General features: G+C 43.7%; 1 protein-coding gene across 1 annotated transcript; it reads left to right on the forward strand.

The window, feature by feature from the left end:
• Positions 1-6,976: 6,976 nt before the first annotated feature.
• Positions 6,977-22,760, forward strand: dynlt2b (dynein light chain Tctex-type 2B). The gene is made up of 5 exons (XM_072572139.1): positions 6,977-7,089; positions 8,793-8,926; positions 13,709-13,778; positions 18,742-18,805; positions 22,448-22,760. Exons 1-5 carry the CDS (start codon positions 7,046-7,048, stop codon positions 22,493-22,495), a joined length of 360 nt encoding a protein of 119 aa, XP_072428240.1. The 5' UTR covers positions 6,977-7,045; the 3' UTR covers positions 22,496-22,760.
• The last annotated feature ends 4,510 nt before the right edge of the window (positions 22,761-27,270 follow it).

Below are 27,270 nucleotides of genomic sequence, written 5' to 3' on the forward strand. Positions count from 1 at the left end.
TCACCCTCACATTAACCTCCTTCCACCTATCGTATTCCCAATGCCCTCTCCCAAGTCCCTCCTCCCTACCTTTTATCTTAGACTGCTTGGCATACCCTCCTCATTCTTGAAGAAGGGCTCATGCCCGAAACGTCAATTTTCCTCCTCCTTTGATGCTGCCTGACCTGCTGCGCTTTTCCAGCAACACATTTTTAAGCTCTGATCTCCAGCATCTGCAGTCCTCACTTTCTCCAATGTATTTGGAAAGGCAAGGACTAATTAAGGATAGTCAGCATGGCTTTGTGTGTGGGAAATCATGTCTTACAAACTTGATTGAGTTTTTTGACGAAGTAACAAAGAGGATTGATGAGGGCAGACCAGTTTACATGATTTATATGGATTTCAGTAAGGCGTTCAACAAGGTTCCCCATGGGAGACTGGTTAACAAGGTTAGGTCTCATAGAATGCAGGGAGAACTAGCCATTTGGATACAGATCTGGCTTGAAGGTAGAAGACAGAGGGTGGTGGTGGAGAGTTGCTTTTCAGATTGACCAGTGAAATGCCACAAGGATCAGTGATGGATCCACTACTTTTCATCATTTATATAAATGATTTGGATGTGAACATAGGAGATATATTTAGTAAGTTTGCAGCTGACACCAAAATTGGAGGTGTAGTGGACAGTGAAGAAGGTTAGCTCAGATTACAACAGGACCTTAATCAGATGGGCCAATGGGCTGAGGAGTGGCAGATGGAGTTTAATTTAGATAAATGTGAGGTGATGCATTTTGGGAAAGTAAATTTAGCAGGATTTATACTTTTAATGGTAAAGTCCCAGGGAGTGTTGCTGATCAAAGAGACCTTGGAGTACAGGTTCATAGCTCCTTGAAAATGGAGTCGCAGGTAGATAGGATAGTGAAGAAGGCGTTTGGTATGCTTTCCTTTATTGGTCAGAGTATTGAGTACAGGAGTTGCAAGGTCGTGTTGCAGCTGTACAGAATGTTGTGTAGGCCACTGTTGGAATATTGTGTGCAATTCTGGTCTCCTTCCTATCGGAAAGATATTGTGAAACTTGAAAGGGTTCAGAAAAGATTTATAAGGATATTGCCAGGGTTGGAGGGTTTGAGCTATAGAGAGAGGTTTAATAAGGTGGGGCTGTTTTCCCTGGACCGTCTGAGGCTGAAGGGTGACATTATCGATGTTTACAAAATCATGACAGGAATGGATAGGGTAAGTAGACAAAGTCTTCTCCCTGGGGAGGGGGAGTCCAGAACTAGAGGGCACAGGTTTAGGGTGAGAGGGGAAAGATATAAAAGAGACCTATGGGGCAACTTTTTCACACAGAGGGTGTTATGTGCATGGGATGACCTACCAGAGGAAGTGGTGGAGGCTGGTACAATTGCAACATTTAAAATCTGGATGGGTATATGAACAGGAAGGGTTTGGAGGGTTATTGGCCAGGTGCTGGCAAATGGGACTAGATTGGGTTGGGAATATCTGGTTGGCATGGATAGGTTGGACCAAAGGGTCTGTTTCTGTGCTGTACATCTCTTTGACTCTATGACCTTGTCATTGTTCAATGTGGGAGTATCACTGACTGGAAACCTTCAAAAAGGTTGAAAATGTAATTTATTGAACAACAGTAAATACAGAAAAAAGGGGGAAAAAAGATCTGTGCTTGCTTTCGAGAACAAAAAGGGCAACTTGCCTTTTGCACATCACCAAATTTATAGTCGATGAATGATCACAGCACCCAGCTCACATCTATTGAAACCAGATGTCAATGAAGTCTAGCCTGGCTCGTGCCTAATGCTGAAGTTCCTGAAAGTTATGTTCCTCCTGCTCAATGTCCTCAACTTCCTCTTCAGAAGATTGCTGTGGTTCTCCCAGCTCTTCAGAGTCCAACCACCCCTCTTTACCTTGCCACTTGTGGAAGCCACAGCACGCGGTGTGCTCTGCCTGGACTGGACTGTCAGGCTACAACCTGACCATTCTAACCACGAGAATCAGATTTTAAGGAGGACTATCATTGGCTCCACCCTGCTCAGCATTGTACCTGTGCTTGACCTTCATTGGGGGGGTTGTAGAATGTAGCCATCAGCCATCATTACAGACGCAGCTCTCATCCCCCAGCAGGTATCCAGCCCTCATCCCCCAGCAGGTATCCAGCCCTCGTCCACCAGCAGGTATCCAGCCCTCGTCTCCCAGCAGGTACCCAGCCCTCGACCCTCAGCAGGTATCCAGCCCTCATCCACCAGCAGGTATCCAGCCCTCGTCCACCAGCAGATATCCAGCCCTCGTCTCCCAGCAGGTATCCAGACCTCATCCCCCAGCAGTATCCAGCCCTCGTCCCCCAGCAGGTATCTGGCCCTGATCTCCCAACAGGTATCCAGCCTTCAACCCCAAGCAGGTATCCAGCCCCCGTCCCTCAGGAGGTATCCAGCCCTTGTCCAGAAGCAGGTATCCAGCACTGGTCTCCCAGAAGGTATCCAGCCCTCATCTCCCAGCAAGTATCCAGCCCTCGTCTCCCAACAGGTATCCAGCCCTCATCCCCCAGCAGGTATCCAGCCCTTGTCCCTCAGCAGGTATCCAGCCCTCGTCTCCCAGCAAGTATCCAGCCTTTGTCCCCCAGCAGGTATCCAGCCCTCGTCCCTCAGCAGGTATCATGCCCTCGTCCACAGCAGGTACCCAGCCCACATCCCTCAGCAGGTATCCAGCTCTTGTCTCCCAGCAGGTATTCAGCCTTCATCCCTCAGCAGGTATCCAGCCCTCGTCCCCCAGCAGGTATCCAGCCGTCATCCCACAGCAAGTATCCATCCCTCATCCCCCAGCAGGTATCTGCCCCTTGTCCCCCAGCAGGTATCCAGCCCTTGTCCCATAGCAGGTATCCAGCCCTCGTTTCCCAAGTTATTCAGCCCTTGTCCCTCAATAGGTATCCAGCCCTCATCCCCCAGCAGGTATCAAGCCCTCGTCCCTCAGCAGGTATCCAGCACTTGTCTCCCAGCAGGTTTCCAGCTCTTGTCCCTCAGCAGGTATCCAGCCCTCATCCCCCAGCAGGTATCAAGCCCTCGTCCCTCAGCAGGTATCCAGCACTCGTATCCCAGCAGGTTTCCAGCTCTTGTCCCTCAGCAGGTATCCAGCCCTCGTCCCTCAGCAGGTATCCAGCCCTCGTCCCCCAGCAAGTATCTGGCCCTCATCTCCTAGCAGGTATCCAACCCTCGTCCCCCAGCAGGTATCCAGCCCTCGTCCCCCAGCAAGTATCCAGCCCTTGTCCTTCAGCAGGTATCCAGCAGTTATCCAGCTCTCATCCCCCAGCAGGTATCCAGCCCTCATCTCCCAGCAGGTATCCAGCCCTCGTCCCTCAGCAGGTATCCAGCCCTCATCCCCCAGTAGGTATCAAGCCCTCGTCCCTCAGCAGGTATCCAGCACTCGTCTCCCAGCAGGTATCCAGCCCTTGTCCCTCAGCAGGTATCCAGCCCTAGTCCCCCAGCAGGTATCCGACACTCGTATCCCAGCAGGTTTCCAGCTCTCGTCCCTCAGCAGGTATCCAGCCCTCGTCCCCCAGCAAGTATCCGGCCCTCATCTCCCAGCAGGTATCCAGCCCTCGTCTCTCAGCAGGTATCCAGCCCTCATCTCCCAGCAGGTATCTGTCCCTCATCCACCAGCATGTATCCAGCTCTTGTCTCCCAGCAGGTATCCAGCCCTCGTCCAACAGCAGGTATCCAGCTCTCGTCTCCCAGCAGGTATCCAGCCCTCGTCTCCCAGCAGGTATCCAGCCCTCGTCTCCCAGCAGGTATCCAGCCCTTGTCTCCCAGCAGGTATCCAGCCCTCATCCCTCTGCAGGTACCCAGCTCTCATCCCCCAGCAGGTATTCGGCCCTCGTCTCCCAGCAGGTATGCAGCCCTCATCCCTCTGCAGGTATCCAACCCTCATCCCCCAGCAGGTATTCGGCCCTCGTCTCCCAGCAGGTATCCAGCCCTCATCCCCCAGCAGGTATCCAGCCCTCATCCCCCAGCAGGTATCCAACTCTCGTCTCCCAGCAGGTATCCAGCCCTCGTCTCCTAGCAGGTATCCAGGTCTTTTCTCCCAGCAGGTATTCAGCCCTTGTCTTCCAGCAGGTATCCAGCCCTCTTCTCCAAGCAGGTGTCCAGCCCTCGTCTTCCAGCAGGCATCCAGCCCTCTTTCCCTGACAGGTATCCAGCCCTTATCCCCCAGCAGGTATCCAGCCTTCATTCCCCAGCAGGTATCCAGCCCTCGTCCCCCAGCAGGTATCCAGCCCTCGTCCCCCACCAGGTATCCAGCCCTCGTCCCCCAGCAGGTATCCAGCCCTCGTCTCTCAGCTGGTATCCAGCCCTCATCTCCCAGCAGGTATCCAGCCCTTGAACCGAAGCAGGGACTTGGGATTTCTCAAGACTGTCGCCATTCCGGATAAGTGGCACAGAGTTGTAAGATGTGATATGATGATCACAGATTACTTACAGTTTGATTGAATGGAACCCTTTTTTTTGATGAACAAGCTATGCGTTGACATTCAGAAGACAACATGTGTACCTAATCTATTATGGTGAGAATGGGGGAAGTCAGCTATATTGGCAAAGCCTTGTGCCCAGGCTGTATCACTGACCTCTTCATGGGGGAATGAGATGCTGCATTGCGATCTGGCACAAATGTCATCAAGCAGCAGAGTCTGCACTTTAAGTATACTTCAATATTTTGATAAAACACTCTCTATTTTAAAGTTAATATATATGCTTTCGACTTTGTAACAATATTAAACTGATTACTGCAGCTGGGTTATGAGATTTGTTTACAATTTGCCGGTGTGAGTTTCATTCATTCATACAATTTCAAATAAGCATTGTTTTGCCAGTTTCCTAAAGGGATAATGGCCCAGTTAAAATATATTTAACCAGTACATACTATTTGGGGAAACTGCTTGGTGTTCTATAATGTATTCAGGTCCGGAAGGTGGTTGGTAAGGGATGATTAATAATATAATGTTTCGTGGAGACATGATGGCGGGGATGATATTGTTCTGTATGCTACACTTATTCAGATGTCGCAAAGGCTGATAAGGTGTGAAAATGCAGTAATGGGTTTGAAAGTGTTATTTTAAATTTGGTCTGTCCTATGATAGTAAAATATACTGCAGAACCACAGTTTTATGAACGAATGGAACTGTGTTAAACTAGGGAATTATTAATGATGAAATGGGAACACAGTGTTCACTTGTGAGTGGGTTAGTAAAGCAGTTATGAATGAATAGACATAAAGTGCTTATGAGTGTGTTAGTGAAGGGCCCTAGAATACAATATCTCAAGGGACCACTGGGACTAATTTTGAGGTTATTGAATGTTTTAAAATTTAATGTGTTGAAAATACAGGGATAAAGAGGCTGATTTGATTTGCGTGTCTTTGTGTCATAACAAATATTTATAACAAGACGCTTGCAAATAATTATTATATTGTGTAATATAGTGATTGTTTTCTGATCCTGTTGGGTGCAATAAACTTTGAAATTCTTCAGTTAAAAGTACGTTGGCAGCTTCATGTGAAAATGTTCAGCGACTGACCACTTTGGTACCAAGATTGCAGAAGTAAAATTTATGACCTATCAAGCGAGGTTTCACTCCGGGATCTGACTTGTCCAGTATTACAATCATTTGGGATCATAGTATTAGGCAAGAGGAAGTATTAATGGAATTAGTGTCCTTAAAAGTGAATAAATTCCCAGGGCCCAAAGAAATCTACCCCAGGCTATAAATAGAAGCCAGAGGTGAAATCACAGATATACTCATTTTCCAATCTTCCCTGGCTGCAAGTGTGGTGCTGGAAGATTGGAGAATTGCTAACACTGTACCTATGCTTAAAAAATGGAGGAGTGACAGACTGAACAATTACAGGTCAGTCAGTCAACCTTGGTAATGTTCAAAAGTTACTGACAGGTATGGGTGACTGGAACTGTGTGCACAGGACTCGATTCAAGTCCCCTAGTTTTTATGGTACAGGGTTAATGATTGAACTGAATTGTAGGAGGCATAATCATGAAGTTTGCAGGAGATAAAAATTGGCAGCAAATTTCATAGGTGGGACGGGGTTTGGGGAGGGGACATAGCTGGAGACTTGAGGAAGATATCACTGGTTGGGGGATAGACGACTAGCAAACGGAATTCAGTCTGGAGAAGTGTGAGGTGAAGTATTTAAAGAAGTCAAGCAAAGCAAAGAAATACACAATAAAATATGAATATAAGAGCAGGGAGTTGATGCTGGAACTGTGTAAATCATCATGTTAGGCCACAATTTGAGTACTACAAACACCTCTAGTGATCTCAGTACCGATAGGATATCATTACCCAAAACTGGGTGCTAGGCCAGTGTGTCTGGGATTGACAGGAATATGGTTTGAATTCTAGATTATAGTTTCGATGTTAACTAGCTTTGTCATTTGCTTTGAGAAAATATAAGTTTTGGATAAAAACATTGATTCTGTTACATCACATTTGCTGCTTTTACTAATCCCTTTACATCTAGGTATTCTCATTCTTGTCTTCTAGATTAAAAAAAACACCTGATGAAGGAGTGGCATTCTGAAAGCTAGTGCTTCCAATTAAACCTGTTGAACTACAACCTGGTGTTGTGTGATTTTTAACTTTGTACACCCCAGTCCAACACCAGCATCTCCAAATCATGTCTTCCAGATATTTTTGCTTGGTATTGTGTGGAGCATTTTTCTGATATTGACCTTCTATGCTCCCATATGATTTGAAGCCCTCTGTATTCTGGATTGTGACATTTTAATGTGATGAAAAGCATCCCTCCACCTGAGGAGATAGGGATTGTTTTTATTTTGAGGTTGCAGGGGCAGCAGAGATGATTGACAGGGAGCAGTCAGCCTGTGGGAAGGGGTGGTGGTGAGACCAACTGAACCCCGGAACTAAGCAGAAGGGAAATGTTCCTATCGGAGCGAGGGGGGAGGGGAAGGACAGCAACCGGGGCGGAAGTGCACGGGGACCGGCTGTGGCGGGACGGAAGTGCCTGTTGCTGGGGCGACCGGCCCTGCGGTGAGATGTCGGAGAACACCTATAGCATCAGGCCGGCTTTTCAGCACAGGTACGGGGTCGGGGTCGGTGGGTGGGGAGGGGAAAGGGGGAATACTGTGCACCCCCGCAGGAAGAGGGAGACTTGTGGAGGAGGAGGAGGAGGAGGAGGAGGGAGGAGGGAGGAGGGAGAAGGGAGAGGGAAGGAGGAAGGGAGGAAGGGGGGAAGGGGGGAGGGAGGAAGGGGGGAAGGGGGGAGGGAGGAAGGGGGGAAGGGGGGAGGGAGGAAGGGGGGAAGGGGGGAGGGAGAGGGGGGGGAGGGAGAAGGGGGGAAGGGGGGAGGGAGAGGGGGGGGAGGGAGAGGGGGGGGAGGGAGAGAGAGGGAGAGTAACCTAAAGGAGAGAAACAGAGGCTTCTTTATTTTAATTCCTGTCTCCTCTGATTTTAACATCTGGTGGTCAGAAGAATCAGTGCCAGGCAGCAAACCTCTCCCTCTCTCTCCTGTTTGAAATGTGGGTGTCCAATATATTCTACACCTCAGTGTTTTGATTACCTTCCACAACGTTAAAAGACTGGATTGTGACCATTTCTGAACATTTAGATCCAGCTTGATTTTCAGGCAAACTGAACGTTTTGCTTGATCAACCTCCGAAGCTGCCAACCGTTTTGAGTTTGTTAACATGAAATTGTAAGAATTCGTCAAACCCTAGCTGGTGGTGTCCTGACCATTGGTCAGTAAGGATGTTTTTCCTTTTTTGGTTAACATCGTCTCTTGTGTATGTGTGAGCATGTTTGTTTGAGATTAAATAGGCTATACTTCTAATTCTGGGTTATAGTTTAAATCTTAACCAGTTTGCCCCTTATTTTTGTTATAATACCAATACCAATAAGTATTATAACTTGCCTGGATGAGTGCAACATCAACAATACTCTGATGTGGCCTTGGCTGGAGGATTTCAGCTGTGTAGAGAGACTAGATAGATTGGGGTTGTTTTCCTCAGAACAGAAAGCTGAGGGGAACCCTGATTGAGGAGTACAAAATTATGAGGGACATAGGGTGAATGGAAAGAAGCTTTGCCTCTTTGTAAAGGGGCCTCTTTCAGTGTTGTAAAGCTCTATGACTCGGAATCAACCTTGACACCATTGAGCACAAAATAACCCACTTGTTTGGTGCACCATTAACCACCTAAAACATTTGCTTTCTTTACCATTGATGTAAAGTGGTAGCAGTGTATGTCACTTGCAAGATGCACGATTGTCACTCAGAGGATTCCACAACAGCACCTTCCGAACCTGTAACCTCAACTATCTAAAAGGACAACAGCAGCAGATGCATGGGAGCACCACCACTTGCACTTTCCTCTCCAAGTCTGTCAGCATCTTGACTTGGAAGGAAAGTGCATTCGTGTTCCTTTCTCACTGGTCATTCCTAACAGTACTGTGGGAGTCTCAACACCATGTGGACTGCAGCAGTTCAAGAAGGCAGTTCAGAAGCACCTTCTAGAGGGCAATTAGGAATGGACAATAAATGTTAGTCTAAAATGTTGATACCAAACTCCTGTTAATGTGGACAAAGAAATTCTGTACCTAACATTTTCAGGGGAGATGGGCAAGTAATTGCAAAATCAAAAAAAAGCTGTTGCCTGATTCACTATATATTGGTCTTTTGTTGTATAAAACGGTTCTAGCTATGGTGTAATAAGGCTTACACCAAGTGCACATTAACTGTTAAAGCTGTTGGCTGAATGTACTAATTGCTAACATAATTGTAATTAGGTTCAAGACAGCTGTTGTCAAAGGGAAGATCAATAATGTGCTGAAGGAAGAGTTATCAAACAAGGCTTATAATCCAGAGGAAGTTCCTTTCATGACTAGGAAGATTGCAGAGGCTATAAAGACTCAAGTAAAAGGTACTGTATGTTTGTAGTTGAAGAGTGTGGTGTTGGAAAAGCGCAGCTGGTCAGGCAGCATCCGAGGAACAGGAGAGTCAACGTTTCGAGTATAAGCTGATGAAGAGCTCATGCTCGATTCTCCTGCTCCTCGGATGCTGCCTGATGGGCTGTACTTTTCCAGCACCACACTCTCTGACTCTGATCTGCAGTCCTCACTTTCTCCTAATTGTATGTTGGTGTCCCATTGTGTCCATACTTAAGCTAACTTTACAAGGTACAATTAGGGTGAGTTGGGACTTCAAAATTGTAATTCATATTGCTTAGAACAACTCTATCCACTGGAAATAAACAGCTTTTGGATATTTATATGCACTTATATAGCACTTGCAACTTGGTAAAACACCTCATGGTATTTCCAAAGAGAGCATTAAGGAGGAAAATCCAAAACTTGGGGCTTAGACAGAAGAAAACTATGGATGCTGAGAAAGTAAATTTGAGGATGTGGAAGAGACCAGAATTAGAGGAGGGCTGTAAAACATAGTTTTCAAGCATCTATTTTCAGGAAAGTGGCCTTTCTTTATGTATATGAGGCACCCTTGCTTGGATAAGCCCATCCTCTAGCAGAAGTATTTGAGCCATGCCGATTGTCTATTGACAATCATTTCTATCTTGATTTGTGTGGCTATATATCGTTGCACACTTTGGCCGGACATTCTGACATTTGGAGAGTCAAGGGAGCACCTCAGACTGGAATTGCACGTTGTAATCATGCACTATCTTCAATACACATAACTCAATGGGAATTGCCCGGGAAGTTGAATTTTCTGTTTTTGGAACCCTCCAACTTAAAGCTGGAGAATTCAGAGAGTTCCAACTCATTAGAGATTAATAGCTATCCAAGAAAGGTTTGAGGATTAGACATTTGCTTTGGCTCCTGAGTAGAAATTAAATCAATATTCTGACTTATCACTGACCTCTCCACACCTCAGCTATACTTCCTCAAATCCCCTATAACTGTGCCGGGTGTCTGACAGTACCCCAACCCACCGGGGCTACCCCCTAAATGACCTACTCAACCCATAGGTGCCAATAACCTCGCTCCTCCCTGATGCGCTGACTCCACCCAACCCACCCAGAACCCGACACCCTCTTCCAAAGGTTGGACCTGACTTCCCCTGACATCCAACCTACTCTAAGCACTCGAGGAGAAAGTGAGGACTGCAGATGCTGGAGATCAGAGCTGAACATATATTGCTGTAAAAGCACAGCAGGTCAGGCAGCATCCAAGGAGCAGGAGAATCGACGTTTCGGGCATGAGCCCTTCTTCATTCCTGAAGAATGGCTTATGCCTGAAACGTCAATTCTCCTACACCTTGGATGCTGCCTGACCTGCTGCGCTTTTCCAGCAACACATTTCCTACTCTAAGCACTCATCCACTTACCAGGCGCCCTAATATCATACCTGTCTGACACCTGGCATGCTACCAACCTCACTCACATAGTGCCTTACCCCCTCAACTGCCACCCTAACCCCACACTTACCTTACATACATACCCTTTCGCAGGACCTAACAAAATATCTGGCTGTGCTGCTACACTTTGAAATCTCAGCAGTCTTGCTTCTGCATATGGGGGTGTGGTTTCTACACTGATTTCTTTTGCTGCTAGATTTGGGAATTCCTGCATCAGGAGAGCCTTGTCCAGGTATCTCTAGTGCAGAAGACATCGGAAGATAAGTTGACAACTTTTACTTGGATCGAGGTCAGAAATAGGGTTTCTGAATTCGATTCAAATATCTGGCTATTATTTTCACCCAACACTTTGAAATACTATTGTGCTTCCCTGCTTGTTGCTGTCAAAATAAAAGCCATCCCTTATGGACCTCCAGGACCTGAGTGACATGGCCAATAGCCCTGTTCCCCCCCCCACATCCTAAATAAAAAATCTCGAGGTGAGACAGTTTCACCATTCACTGATTCTGCATCCTCGCACCTGTTCGCTCCCCATCACTTGTTTGTTTTGCCCCTCCTCCATTGCTCCTGAATCTATTTATCATATTACCTTTTAATTTCTCAAATGAACTGTCCTTCTCTGCACATAATCTCAAACTGCCTTTGCCCCACCCATGCCACACCTTCTATTCTGGCAGCCTGATTGAAAATGTCTTGTCATCTTGACTCAGTGGGCATCATACCTGCCTGTGATTCTAAGTTCAAGATCCATTCCAAAGCTAGAGCACAAGGATTAAGGCTCAGTGCTGTGTTAGTCAGACAGTGCTGACGTTTGACTAAGATGTTAAACTGAAGCCCCACCTGCCTGGTTGACCGAATGTATAAGATCCAATGACAATATTTCAAAGAAGAGCAGTGAATTGTGCCCAAAGTTCGAGGTAATATTTGGCCCTCAGTCAACATCACAGAGAATACCCAGATTGTCTGGCTATTGTCAGACCTTGTTGTACTTGACTCCTATGCTCCCGTACATTACATCTGAGCTCGTACACACTTCCAAAAGGGTTTCATTGGCTCCAAAGTGCTTTAAGTTGTCCAGTGGTTGTGAAAAGTGCTCAATAAATTCAACATATTCTTCCTTCCTTCTCTTTCATATTCCTCGGTTGCTTCATTCCAATACACTGCCTTTCCTGCACTTTTTTACTGCTTAAACCTCTAGCCATTATTTGCCTTCTGCTCCCTCTTTAACATGATGCCAAAGGTTTCCAACCCTGTAGAGCAGTCTCCTTAGATGCCCCAATGCCATCTTCTCCTATTCATTGATTCCACATATTTCACTCATTTTCCTGCTTCCTTTTGTTTGTCTCATCCTTCCCTTCATTGCCCACACTTCTTCCCCTCCTCTAGGAAGGTCTTACTGTGTGAAGATGCTTAAGAAAGTTCAATTTTAATATTATTATTTGGAAATTTAATCAAAGTTCATAAAGGATATAATGTGGTGAAGACCCAAGGCTTTAGATGGCCAATTTCTCCTCTTATGTTGTATAAGAATTTGATGCTATGGCTCCTTGAGCCTGCACCTCTCTTTAGATTAGATTAGATTACTTACAGTGTGGAAACAGGCCCTTCGGCCCAACAAGTCCACACCGACCCGCCGAAGCGCAACCCACCCATACCCCTACATTTACCCCTTAACCTAACACTACGGGCAATTTAGTATGGCCAATTCACCTGACCTGCACATCTTTGGACTGTGGGAGGAACCCGGAGCACCCGGAGGAAACCCACGCAGAGAACGTGCAAACTCCACACAGTCAGTCGCCTGAGGCGGGAATTGTACCCAGGCGCTGTGAGGCAGCAGTGCTAACCACTGTGCCACCATGCCGCCCTCAGTGCTAGGGACCTGGGTTAGCTTCCAGCTTTGGCTGGCTGTCTGTCTGGAGTTTGCATATTCTTTGTAAGACTGTGTGGTTTCTGCAAGGTGCTCGAGTTCCTCCTGCAGTCGAGGGATGTGCTGGTTAGGTGGATTAGTCATGGGTAAATACAGGGTTATGGGGACAAGGGTGGTAGGCTAGGTGTAGGTGGGATGCTCTCTGGCGATTCGATGGGCCAAATGGTCTCTTTCTGCATGATAGGGATCACTACAGTCATCCCAGTATCCCTTGCTGCCTCAGTTTCCAATCATTCTCAATCTTAATTACAGTCAATGACTGAGCTTATACAATTCTGTGGAATGGAGAATTCCAAAGACTTACAACCTCATGAGTAAAGAAGAGATTTCTCGATTTGCTTTAAGTTAGCTGACACCTTATCCTAAGACCATGAGCCCCTCTTTCTGCATTCACTGACCACATTAAGCTACCCTGCCAATCCCCTTAAGAATCTTGCATCTTTCAATGAAGTCACCTCTCATTCTCTGAACTTCGTTAGGCCACATTCGGAATATTATGTGCACATCTGGTCTCCATCCTATCGGAAGGATGTTGTGAAACTTGAAAGGGTCCTAAAAAGATTTACAAGGATGTTGCCAGTGTTGGAGGATTTGAGCTGTAGGGAGAGGTTGAATAGGGTGGGGCTGTTTTCCATAGAGCGTTGGAAGTTGAGGGGTGACCTTACAGAGGTTTATAAAATCATGAGGGGCATGGATAGGATAAATCGTCAAAGTCTATTGGGGTGGGGCAGTGCAGAACTAGAGGGCATAAGTTTAGTGTGAGAGGGGAAAGATATAAAAGAGACCTAAGGGACAACGTTTTCATGCAGAGAGTGGTATGTGTATGGAATGAGCTGCCAGAGGATTTGGTGGAGGCTGGTACAATTGCAACATTTAAGAGGCACCTGAAACATTATATGAATAGGAAGGGTTTGGAGGGATATGGGCTGGGTGCTGGCAGGTGGGACTAGATTGGGTTGGAATATCTGATTGGCATGGACGAGTTGGACCGAAGGATCTGTTTCCATGCTGTACATGTCTATGACTCCATAACTTAAGAGAGTTCTTATCAATATCTCCTCGCCTGATTTTCTCAATACCTCCTCGTAGGACATTAATAGAGTCATAGAGATGTACAGCACAGAAACAGACCCTCCAGTCCAACTCGTCCATGCTGACCAGATATCCGAACCTAATTTGCCAGCACTTGGCCCATATCCATCTGAACCCTTCCTAGTCATATAATGTTTCAGGTGACAATCTAATGAATCTGTTGCATTCACTCCAAGGCAAACTTACACAGTGCTCCACCAATGTCCTGTGAATCTTAAATTTATTATGTATGATAGCCATTAGCTTTGCTTTAGAAACTTGTATTCAAAAGCAAAATGTTTCTCATTTTGTGTTCTATTTCTGCAGAATGCGCATTTGAGCGTTACAAGCTGGTGGTTCAGGTCGTTATTGGAGAGCAGCGAGGTGAAGGAGTGAAGTATGTTATTTATTTATCCTGATTTGCTTTAAACTTGGCCCAATGATACTTGGTATTACATTTCGATCATTATCACAAGGTGCTCTTTCTTTGGACTGGTGTTCTTTGACCTTGCCAGTGAGGCTGTTCAATGAAAACCTGCCATTAGTATGATTTGCAGCAAAGATCTCTAGGGGCATGGGCAGGAGTAACCACAACAGTTGAAAGCTGGCTCGTTGGTTAGCTGAATTGGTTGGACAGCTGGTTTGCAATGAGGCCCAATGCCAACAGTATGGGTTTAATTCCGACACTCGCTCAGGTTGCCATGAAGGATTATCCTTCTCAATCTCTTCCTTTGCCTAAGACATGGTTAAACTACCACCAGTCCTCTTTCTCTAATGAGGGAACAACCCAATGGTTTGGTAAGACTGTGGTGACTTTACTTTTTGCTGGCTAGTTTTAGTTCCTTCTAATGATCTCACTGCCCCTAATATCCACTAACAGAACACATAGCAGGATTTTCCCTGTGATTTTCAGGACCTTTTGTACTCTGTGCCTCTCTTTATTAAGCCCAGAATTCTGTATGCCATTTCTTTTCTTCTTTTACTCTGAAGTAAAATCAGAGTAAAATCATTGACTTTTGTTTTGCAGTTTTTCTAAACTACTAAACTGCACTTGCCTGTTTACCTGATTAACCACTTACCGAATATGATCTCCAACCATCAATGATTTATCTACATAAACCAACTGTGTTGCTGTTTGTTTTCTCAGGTAGGTTGCTACCAGTCAACACTCTCTTAAACAGCTTGGCCGTTATAGCAGCAGCTATTGCAATACATGTATTAATTTCAGCGTCAAGTGACAGATAACTGGTGATTACAGAACCTAGATATGTGAAATTATCAATTAGCTTGAGAATCACATTCTCAATGATGGGTGGCAGTATCCTAGACTGTGACATCTGTCTTCCTGATGCTGATGGTCAAAGCAAACTCTTTACTAGTGTTACTTAGCATTAAAGGTGTTCATTAGTGTGGTATGCTAGTGTAGTATTATCATGATGGATCTTGGTGTGCCTTTGTTTTTGATCCCAGGTAAGCCAGACTGGCAAGTTTTTTTTTTCAGTTCTGGTATGCAAGTGCATGACCTCTGTGGAAAACATAGTACAGCAGCCATCAGAAGAATATGCCAAAGAATACTGGGACCTGAACACTACCCTACTTTATTCCATTATGGATCTCAGAGCTCCAGTGTTGCTCCATCATAGTTTGCCTTATTCATCATGTTGCCATAGAAATGTGATCACAATGAACAGCTTTGACAGGCAGCCAATTTCCTCGAGCAGTTTAAATTGACAATTTCTGTTCAGCTTGATTGCTTTGGTGAGATTCGTGAAAACAATATGTAAGTCAAAGACTGTAATGTAAATTAAGGTGGCTTGCTAGGTCATTTCAGAGGGTAGCTAAGAGTCAGCCACACTCAAACGAGACTGGAGTCACCTAGAGTGAATAAGGACACCATAGTTCCTTCTCTAAAGGTCTTCCATTCAGCAGATTTTTTTAATGATAATTCAGCAGCTTCACAGTTACCATGACTGCAACTGGCTTTTTACAGCAGATAGTATTTGCTGTAGCAGTTTAGTTTTAACCAGCATTGCAAATTTGCTCTTCTACGGAGTGTTTCATGCAATTTCTGTTTTTAAAGGCCTTCCGCAATCTATCCTCCCTCTACAATGTTGGGTATCAGTTTTCTGGCTGTTCCCTACAAAAATAGGGAAAATGTACTTTTACATACTGCTATTCAAGTCTCAGGACAGCCAATGGAATGCTTTGAAGTGTAGACTCTGTTTGTCATAGGAAACACAGCTATCAATTTACACACAGCAAGATTTCAGAAACAGTGGTATGATAATCATCACAAAATTTTGGTTCATTGATGTTAGCTGAGGGATAAAAATCATCCCAAGATGAATGGGAGAACTCTTACTGCTCTCCTCCTTAACATACCATGGGATGTTTTAAATCCACCAGAAATGATACATGGAGCTTCTGAAAGGCAGCACATCTGGCATTGCAATGCAGGACTCCCTCGACCCACAGCTCACCAACTCAAGCACGAATGTGATTCTTTTAGCTAAAGCTAATGCAGTTGAAAAATGTTGTTTCAAATAATTCTTTTAATATCCTTGAAGACCTATCCAAGTAACTGGTTTGTCTGGTTAAGAACAATTTCTCATCAGTTACTTTTAAGAGCAAGGTCAGAGATGAGTTATTTCTCTTTAGTAAATTTCCATGCATATTTCACATTCTGCGTTGAGGTCATGCACAACATTCTTAATGTATTTATCAGCCAAAATCGTGGATACACTGTAGCACCAAGAACTAGTCATTCTGGTTTAAAACCTGTCCTAATATAGCAATAAGGAAAATGTTTGTGGGGAAAAAACATTTGTAATGTGATACATGCTACTGTGAGAGTAGCTTAGAAACTTTTAAAGTGAAGACAGAAAAGCTTGCAAGGAGAATAAAAAGTTATATTGACAGAGTTAAGTGAAGAGATCTGGGTGAAGGCTGGAGCTGACCATAAGATTAGACTAATTTGGAAAAGTACCTGGTTTTATATACCGTTTTGAAGACGAACCTTCCAACTGAATGAGCAAACTTAGATCCAGAACCTCAAGCTGAGCTACAAATCTTCTCAAAAACTCGCTAAATAATACAGAAGTGAAAGCTAATCTCAATCATGGTGACCATGACGAGCTCATTGATTGTAGTAAATCCACCTGGCTCACAAATATCCTGTCTGGGAGGAATTCTGCCATCCCTATCTGGTCTGGCAGGCCTGTGACTCCAGACCCAAAACAATGTGATTGACTCCTAATGGCTGTCTGAAATGGCTAACCAAGTCACTCAGTTCAAGGGAAGTCAGGGATGGGAGATAAATGTTGGCTTTACCAGTGATACCCACGTCTTGTGAAAGAATAAATGAAATCCTGAATGAGCTTCAATTTTGTTTATCCAACAATGTCATGAGGAGAGATGAGGGCTGATTGAACAGTTCCTGGCAGAGGTTGATGTTGGCTGGGATTAACGATTGAAAAATCGGTAAATGCTCTTCATTGTTGGTTCATGTAAATGAATAAGTGGTGTATCGGGTGTCTTAATGGTAATTCCCCAGTTGTTGATTTCTGCAAGAAAGTAAGTGTTCTCAGTGTAATAAATCTCTCCTCCATTAAGATGTCCCTTAAATCTTACCTCTGTAACCACCTGCTTCAGAATTTCTCCATGTAGCTAAGTATCAAGTTTTATTTAACCGCATTCCTTTTGCTAATTTGTTATTTATTGAAAACTCTGTACTTCCAGATCTCTCTGTTCCTGGGTCCCCTTTAGAATGTATCCTTTATTACCTTTTCTCATCCTCCCTATCAAAATGTATCATACATGCTGCATTATGTTTTATTTGGCCATGTGTCCATCCCATTCCTCAAGCCTGTTCCTTCCAAGTCTGTCAGTATCCTAACAGTTACTTCCAAGTTTTATGTTCTCTGCAAATTCTCAATTGTACCCTGTACATCCAGGTGTAAGCTATAAATATAGGATAGTGAAGAACGGGAATGCTAACACCAGTCCTGCCACGCCCCATTATAAACTCTTGTCCTGCCTGAAAAATGACCATTGACCAAAATGAATTTACTGTCATGCAATGAAGTTAATAATCATGCTGCCATTTTCCCGTTTGTACCATGTGTCTTGACTCTGCTGATTAGCTTGTTATGTGTCATTTTCTCAAATGCCTTTGGAAACACGATATATCACATCAACCGTACCACCCTCATCAACCCTTAAACTGTTCCTTTATCTAATAGCTCAGTCAAATTATTTAACCACAATTTTCCCTAACAAGTCCATGCTAGCTTTCCTCAATTAATCTAATTTGTCCACATGGCTATTAATCCTGCCCTAGATTATTGTTTCTGAAAACTTTTCCAGCATCAAGGTTAGAACAGATCTGTGGGGACTTGTGTAGCACAGTGGTTGTGTCCCTATCTCTAGGCCAAGATCTGTGTTCAATTCACCCCAAAGATGTGCCATAACATGCCTATTACAAGTTGATTGAAGTATCCAGAACTGGTTTGTAGTTACTGGGTTTATCCTTGCATCCCTGTCCAGTAAAGGATGAAATATTTGCAATTCTCCAATTTTCTGTTACCACCTGTATCTAAGGATTGAAAGATTATGGCCAGTGCCTTTGCAATTTTCTCTCTTTATCCCCACAGTAACAGAATTGTCTCATTCTGTCCTGGTGACTTATCAACCAGGAGACAGTGAGGACTGCAGATCAGAGTCAGAGTGTAGTGCTGGAAAAGCACAGCCAGTCAGGCAGCATCCGAGGAACAGGAGAATTAGCGTTTCGATTCCTGACGAAAGGCTTATGCCCGAAACGCCGATTCTTCTGCTCCTCGGATGCTGCCTGACTGGCTGTGCTTTTCCGGCACCACACTCTCCGACTTTAGGTAAAGCCAGCCTCTCTGATACTTTCTCTTCAATTTTTAACCTGGATGGTATCTAGACTAACTCCTCCTTCGCTATGACTTGGACAGCATCACCTTCTTTGTTAAAGACTGATCAAATGTATCCTCCTTGTACCTCAGCCATGCTATCTGCCTCAGTGTGTAAATTCTCTTTTTGGTTCCTGGCCTTTCACAACACCTTGTATGACAGTTTGCATGTAGATGACTTTGAAGTTCCCTTTGCCGGTATCTTTTCAGTTCTTCCTTTGGTTTTTTTTAGTTTCAACTTCTTTCCTGAACTTTCTGTATTCAGACTCGTTCTCACTTACTTCAGCAACTTAATATCTATTGAATGCATCCTTTTTTAAGTTTCATCTGAGTCTACTTCTTTCAGTGTGTGGTGAACTGTAGCTTTGGTTGCTGTACATAAATTTCGGTTGTTACTATATTAAAACAATTTTTTGTTTCCTTTAGAATGGCTGCACGGTGCTTCTGGGATGCTGACACAGATAACTTTGCACAGGACGTATATATGAATGTAAGTGTCGTCAGTGCAATAATGTGCACATTGGGGAAATGTCTATAGTAAGGATTTCACCTTGACCAACAATTGTTTCACCTCTGGTTTGCTTTAGTTAGTCGACAGATTTTTTAAAAAAGTTAATGTTTCTCTCTATGGCAGGGGACCAAACATGGGTGTGTAGGAAGTGCAGACTGAATAAAAGACTACAGTTCATCTCAGTCACCTTTACAATTCCAGGTGGTTAATGAGCAAATGATAATTAAGTTATTGATGAAGAATAACCAATCACTATCAATCTATCTCCAAGGTCATGGAATTTGAACTTACATTCTCTGGGCCATTAGTTCAAATGTCTAGATTACTCACCCAGTAATGTAACAACAGCTTAAGTACCCATAGCATTACTGTATTACTTGACATATGACTGTGGCCAGTGAATGTTGTCAGGCTTCTCAGCGTGAGGGAAACGGAACCAACCCAGTCTCTCTTTCAGATAGTTTCTAAACAATCTTTTTCAGGGATGTTGTTACACATCTTAAGAGTAAGTAGGTCCTAGGTCTTCTGGCTCAGACATAGGGATGCTACCACCGCATATCAAGAGCCCAGGTCCTGTCAGCACACTCCCAAAATGGTTATTGGACAATGACCAGAAGCAGGTCTCAGATAGTTGCCTCCCCTCAGCTGCGAGTAATCAAATGAGGAGCAAGAACAATCTGAATCAAACAAACCACACAATTCAAGTCCTTAATGTCATAATCAAATGGGGAAAGCAGTGTAGTTTTCCTAGTTGATGGGTGTGATGATACAGATGGATGGGTCTCATTGTTACCATTTAGCTGCCCAATATCCAGCTTCTCTGTTGCTAATCCCATTATAATATGCTTGCTCTTCCTCTTTTTGAAATCTGTACTGTATTGCATTTAGACTGATCTTGTCCTTTTTTTAAATTTTGTGCTCCTTTTCTGGATTTCTGAAAGAGGCAAACCTCTTTCCTCCCTCCCCCAACCTCCTTCAATCCCTGGCATCTCTTACTTATTGACCTCACCATCTCTCCACCACTTTTAACTCTTGATGGCTGTTGGCACACAGCTCTAGCTCACTGCCATCTCTCTTGATACCTCTAGTAGTACACATTTCTCATACTGCCTATCTAACACACAGTGCTGGGTGATTGGAGATTTCCTGCATGTAAATTCTGGGAAGACCAAAGTTGTTGTCTTAAGTTCTTGCCATCGTCCCTGTCCTGATCAACTATTTGAATCCAGTTGTTCACTACCCTGAGTTCCTACATTGCCCTTATAAAGTCTTCCAGCCGCAGATCTGGATCAACGTCTAGACTGCCAGTTTTCACATTACCTAACATTCACTCCTGTCTCAGTTCATCTACTGAAACAATCATCCATGTCTTTGCTAACTCTGGACTCGACCAGTTTCCTAATTTCTATCTTGTGTAAATTTGATTTCATCCAAGACTATGTTATAGTCTGCAAATAGTTGTGTTCACACATCATCCCAGATCTCATTGACATACGTTAGTTCTTGATCTGGCTGGAGCAAAATCCTGAAACGTTTTCCCTAACAGTGCTGTGGGTGGACCTACCCCACGTGGATTGCAGCTGTTCAAGAAGACAGCTCACCACCACCTTCTCAAGAACATTGAGGGATAGGCACTAAATGCAGAAAAAACCCACGTCCTGTGAACAACAAAATAACAAAACTTGAAATCTCGTTCCCAAAAAATGTGCAAACTTCCTTAATTTTGCTGAGGATGGAAGTTATCAATACCTAAAATTCTTATTGTGGTGAGATACTAGAGACCGTATCCAAGATGAAAAGAATGAAGGACTTGTAGTGCCTTTACCACTGTTTAGCATCCTAAAGAACTACAAAACATAGGCGATAGGATAGTCAATTTGTGCAGAGTCAACTATCCTACACAATTATGAGATGGTAACCAAACAACCCATTCTTGGGCATTGCTGGAGGGGGAGGCAGAGGGTGGGGGGGGGGGGGGGGGGAGTGGTGGGTAGGAATGTTAAATATTGGGAACTGTGCTGCTATTCTTTGAAATGATGGCCATGGATTTGCACTTCCTGAGAGGTTGGTTTAATATCCCATTTCAAAGGTGGTATCTCTGAGGGGGCAGCACTCCCTTTTTAAATTTTTTTGATGGGATATGGGTGAGAGAATTTGCCCATCCCTAATTGTCCCCAGGTGGGTGGGAGCCTTCACCTTGAACCTTTCTGCTGCAGTTTGGTGTTGGAGTGGTTTGAAAGGTATTGAACAGTCACCACATTGCTGTAGGTGGATTGGGTAAGGATGGAAGATATTCTTCTGTAAAGGGCATTCGTGAACCAGACAAGTTTTTAATGACAAATTAATGGTAGTTTAATGGTCACCCTTACTTTTAGGGTGTAGGTTTGATATCCAGACGTTTCATTACCTGGCTAGGTAACATCATCAGTGGCGACCTCCAAGTGAAGCGAAGCTGTTGTCTCCTGCTTTCTGTTTATATCTTTCTCCTGGATGGGGTTCCTGGGGTTTGTGGTGATGTCATTTTCTGTTCGTTTTCTGAGGAGTTGATCGATGCTATCTAGATCTATGCGTTTGTTTATGGCATTGTGGTTGGAGTGCCAGGCCTCTAGGAATTCTCTGGCATGTCTTTGCTTAGCCTGTCCCAGGATAGATGTGTTGTCGCAGTCGAAATGGTGTTTTATTTCTTCTGTGTGTAGGGCTACGAGGGAGAGAGGTTCATGTCTTTTTGTGGCTAGCTGGTGTTCGTGTATCCTGGTGGCTAACTTTCTTCCTGTTTGTCCTACATAGTGTTTGTGGCAGTCCTTGCATGGAATTTTGTAGATGACATTGGTTTTGTCCATGGGTTGTACTGGGTCTTTTAAGTTTGTTAGTTTTTGTTTGAGAGTGTTGGTGGGTTTGTGTGCTACTAGGATTCCGAGGGGTCTTAGTAGTCTGGCTGTCATTTCTGAAACTTCTTTGATGTATGGTAAGGTAGTTCGGGTTTCTGGCTGTGTTTGGTCTGTTTGTCGTGGTTTGTTCTTGAGGAATCTGCGGACTGTATTTTTTGAGTATCCGTTCATCTTGAATACGTCGTATAGGCGGTTCTCCTCTGTTTTCCGAAGTTCATCTGTGCTGCAGTGTGTGATGGCTCGTTGGAATAGTGTTCTGATACAGCTTCGTTTGTGTGTGTTGGGATGGTTGCAGGTGTAGTTAAGTATTTGGTCAGTGTTTATTGGTTTTCTGTTTACGCAGGTTTGTAGTTCTCTGTTGTCCGTTCTTTCGACTGTGACGTCCAGGAAAACTCGCATTCCAGGTCGCCACTGATGATGTTACCTAGCCAGGTAATGAAATGTCTGGATATCAAACCTACAGCTCAGCGAGCAAACCTACACCCTAAACCTCAACCTGGGCTACAAACCTTGCAGTCACCATTATTAGTTATGGCATTTCAGTTTCAGATTGGTAGGATTTGAAACTCTGCCCTCTGGATTACTGGTTCAGTAACATTGTCCCTTATGAGTGCAAGTGAGAGTGTTAGCCTGCATTTTTGACTCCAGACTGACCAAAGCCTTTCAAGCCATAATAATGACTGTATGTTCAACATGTCTTAATTTTGTATTAATACAATTTGTCTGTTTTCAGGACAGCCTGTTCTGTGTTGCTGCTGCCTTTGGCTGCTACTACTATTAGCAGACTTGAAGGATCTGTCTGGAGCCAGCGTTTTTAATAACCATGTCTTTATTTGAATAATTTAAAGTTCTGGATGACAGATTTTATAACAGAGTGCTTTATAATGTAATGGATTGTGCTAAGAATAAATACATGTAGTGGTTTTGTTAAATTTTTTTGTCTCTAAATATGAAATATAATCTGCACAAAGATTATGCAAAAAATGCTGGAATGTATGCATCCTATCTATTGGCATCTGAATAATAAACAAATGACGGGTTGACAATATTGACATTGACATCTCTTCAGAGCGATAAACTCTCAACCAGTGCCAGTTATGAGAGGCTACATATGTAAACTATTTGTGCCCTGTTGATGTTGCCCTGATTGGTGAAAGGTCACCCAGCAACCAGGAAAATATGCCCTTTTTCAAACTGTGCTTTAAATAGCATAAAAACTGCCTTGACTCTGTTTGGAGAAAATTCAGAAAGACCTTTTCTGTTTTGAAATTTAGTAGCCAGGATGTGATGCTTTAGCCATAGTTGTCCTGCAGTGATAATTTCACACCGGGGGAGGATTTATTGACAAGAGCACATAACACAGATTCACCAGAATAGTACATCAGTTCAGTGAGGGGCATGCAAACACACATTTATGCAGCAAGTCCTCTGCATTTGACTTGTGCTAGCCATAGATCCCTGAGTGTTGGGTCACAAATGGAGCTATAAATTGTGTAACGTATACATGAAAGAATTGAATAGAATGGGGAGCATTTCTGGGAGTTGCAATGTGATATGGAAGCAGGGAATATTAACCCCAAACATTTGGTCACATCTGGAGGTGGGAATGTGTTGGAAGCTGGTTTAACTTGTTTATCAGTTTTGAAAGAAATCGGTAGCAGAACAAGTCATCAACAAAAGAATGGTCGGAGAGAACTTGTTGAGAGGTTTCACATGATACTAGGTCGTGCAATTACTGAGCTGTGTAATTTCTCAGGAGAAAGTGACTGCAGATGCTTGAGATCAGAGTCGAAAAGTGTGGTGCTGGAATAGCTCCCCTCCCACTCCACCAAGGACATGCAAATCCTTGGCCTCCTCTTCCGCCTTGGGACCCTCCAACCACATGGGATTAGTGTGGATTTCACCAGTTTCCTCATTTCCCCTGCCCCTACCTTATCCCGGATCCAACCCTCTAACTTGGCACTGCCCTCTTGAACTGTCCGACCAATCCATCTCCCTTTCCAACTATCTGCTCCACCTTCCTCTCTGACTGATCACCAGCACCGCCTCATTTTCATCCAACTTATCGCATTCCCAGCTACCTTCCTCCCCACCCACCCCCCAGCCCCACCCCCCTCCTATTTATCTCTCAGCCTCTTGGGCCACCCCTCATTCCTGATGAAGAGCTCACGCTCGAAACGTTGACTCTCCTGCACCTCAGATGCTGCCTGACTGGCTGTCCTTTTCCAGCACCACACTTTTCAACTCTGTATAATTTCTCAGCTAGCAGAGGACACTGTGTGGGTCACCATTGTGTCAGACCATCATTGTCTCGATATAATTTGAGCAGAAATGTGACGTTGTAATAATGTTTAAACCATCAATATTCACATTGGCTAAATTCTATGAAATTGACAGCAACTCAATAGCATCTGTGCTTGAAATTAAATGCAAAAATCCAGAACTTGCTGTCAGTGGTTCTTTAACCATCCATACACTGTGCTGGTGACATTTCTGCAGACAGCATTTTTCAGAAATCTCTGAACTGAAGAGCCTTTCCTTTCTGTAAAATGGCAAAGTTACATCTTGTTGCTGAAGTGTAACTAGGTTTTTAACAATGTACCAGGTGATAACTATTGATGAATAACCTCTCTGGCCTAGTGTGACACCTCATTGGAATTGCACGTTGGATGTAAAGCCCTGCTATTCCCAAATTTGTCATACAAGTTTTTTTAAAAAGCCCGCAGTTTACTGGTCAGACATGGGCTAATAGAAAACAGACCAAGTTTCTGCACTTAACAGGAATGAATATATATTACAAAATAAATTGGATTTAAACCACTGGTAAATATCAATGAATTGTTGACATATAGCCCTTGTAGTTGAACTCTAGCCCCCTCTAACTACATCACCTCCCCCAAACACACACGCTGACAGACATGTACAGAATTTCATTATATACACATGCTCTGATGTCGTCCATAAACAACTACCCCTACTGCTGAACAAAGTTGCTGTGTAAACACAACTTCAAATGAGTTTCAGTAACTTGAATTTGAAAAGTGTAACAATTCCTTCTTTAATCCTTTGCTATAAAAGTGTTATTTTTTTCCATTTCATCCCACAATCAAAAATTCAGAAAAATAAAGGGGTATGCTTTTACGTGTGAAATCAAATCTCATCTAAAGTCAATTTTTTTTTAACCATTTATACTAATTAATTGACTTAAAATTTCTTTATAAGTTTGCTTATTTCTGTTTCTCTTGTGTCATCCGAATCTTAATTTCCTGAAAAAGTTGCAAGAAGGATAATCAACTGCCTGATTTGCTGTCTGTGTGAATATCTCAGTGCGTTTGCTGCTTATGCTAGTTAATGACATCGCTGTTGTTGCATGTCTGGTGATCTCCTTAACTTGGCAACAGAGTCAAATTAATGTTTGAAAACATGAAATCCATATAACAGCAATCATCAGATGTGCAGGTCAGGTGAATTGGCCTTGCGATATTGCCCATAGTGTTAGGTGCATTAGTCAGAGGTAAATATCGGGTAGGGGAACGGGTCTGGGTGGGTTACTCTTCGGAGGGTCGGTGTAGACTTGTTGGGCCAAATGGCCTGTTGCCATACTGTAGGGAATCTAATCAGTCTTTGATGTCAGTAGAGAGCACTATCATTGGGCTACTGACTGCAGAATCTAGCCTGGAATTTGTATCTCCAACTTAACAAGTACTGAAGATCGTGCTTTGAAGCCCTGACTGAACATCACTTTTTCTTGTCTGTGTAAGATCAATATCATGAATAAGGCAGAAAGGTTTCCTTAAGAAAATCTTTTTTTACTTTTCATCTTACAACCAAAACAACACTGTTCCGCCTATATTCATACCACAAACCCGTACAGCTCAAAGTTACTGTTGGTATCATTGCAAGAGTTAATTGATGCAGTAACATTCATGTCTTCAGGAAGTCAATATGTAGTTTACAACTTATGCGACACACTTCTGTAATGGAGAGAAAATAGCAGGCTCCATGCCCCCAGCACAAGCTTCCACAACAGCAACAAACAAATTTGTTTGATCAGATCAAACAGGGCAGAAGGCTGTGGGATGCTGGGAAATCTGAAATAAAACCAAAAAATGCTGAAAATGTTCAGGTCCAGCAGTGTCTGTGGAAAGAGAAGCAGATTGACGAGCTTTCGTCAGAATAGTTTCGAGCAAGAACTGGGTGGGACAAGAATAAAAGGAATGTCTGCATACAACAGATTGTAAGAGGAGTTAGTCTTCCAGGGACATTGGAAGTAGAGATGGTGCAAATGAAAGAAAAGGAGTTGAAAAGAAATGTTGCTATTATACAATAAACTAGATCTGCTTAAGGTAAGAGCCTCTTCTTGTTAGAATGCCAGGTGATTTTCTCTACTACACTAAACCAAGCAGACCCTGTAGATTGCCACCATGAAAGTGGATCATAACAGTAAATCTACCAATGAATCTCACACCATAATGAGCTGTGGTGAGAAATCCTCTTGCAACAATTAGTTGCTGTTCCTGAAGCTTATACTGAGCTTCACCAGAAAGCTGGATAGTGAGATTGCCGACCATTGCTATGCTTATTCCAAAAGACATCATCATATTACTCTCTGTCTTCAATTCCCCTTCTCCAAGACTCCTAATCTGAACACGGATCACCCAACATATACATAGTCATGGAGCGCAGCCCCTGCTTAAGGTTTTTCAATGTGTCCTGGTTGTGTTATTTCAGATACCTGGTCACACTGCATTAGCAGCAATGTTATCAATTTACCTTCTCCTATAATGGCTCTCAAATTGGACTATACGTTGGCACCACTACAAGGCCCTTGAGAAGTATCATTAATACTGTTTGAGAGAAAATGTTTGCATCAGTCGGAAGGACATCAGCATCCTTGAGGAAACCATAAGCATCCAAATCAAGGCCATAATCGTCTGAAACTAGCTTCATCAGATAGGCCATGTGCTTAAGATGTCTGAGGTCCAATTACCAAAGCATATCTTCCTTGTCCAGTTCAAGAAAGGCACTCCAATGAGAGGAGGGTTAACAAAGCTTTTCAAAGATTCTCTGAAGGCTTCACTTAAATGCAACATCCATTTCAACATTTGGGAGACCCTTGTTCAGAAGGAATTGACTTGAAGAAACCTCCAGTATGAAGGGTCACAATTCTTTGAGAACACCTGTTGGCAAGAGGATGTATGGAAAAAGAACCAGAGAAAGGAACACCAGTGATCTCAAGGCTAAGGACCAATTCCAACACCCGGAAACACTTACCAAGTGGAGATGTGGCTCTAGGATCAGGCTCATCAGCCATGCAAGGAACCACAGAACACATGACCCAGTGACGGAATTTCCTAGGTGGACTATCATGCTTGTTCACAGGTGATTCCAATGACAATCACTCTGGCCTCATAAGAGAACTCTGAAGGAATTTGGCAGTGGTGCAAAACACTGATTTTTAATTCAATTTTATGTTGAAAAATCTGCCTCTCTTCGCTGATGGATATCTTGTTAAATTGCACAAATGTTGATCTACCATTTGTGTCCAAAGGCAAT

Source organism: Chiloscyllium punctatum, chromosome 6 (assembly GCF_047496795.1).
Source record: "Chiloscyllium punctatum isolate Juve2018m chromosome 6, sChiPun1.3, whole genome shotgun sequence".
NCBI classification, from domain to species: Eukaryota; Metazoa; Chordata; class Chondrichthyes; order Orectolobiformes; family Hemiscylliidae; genus Chiloscyllium; species Chiloscyllium punctatum.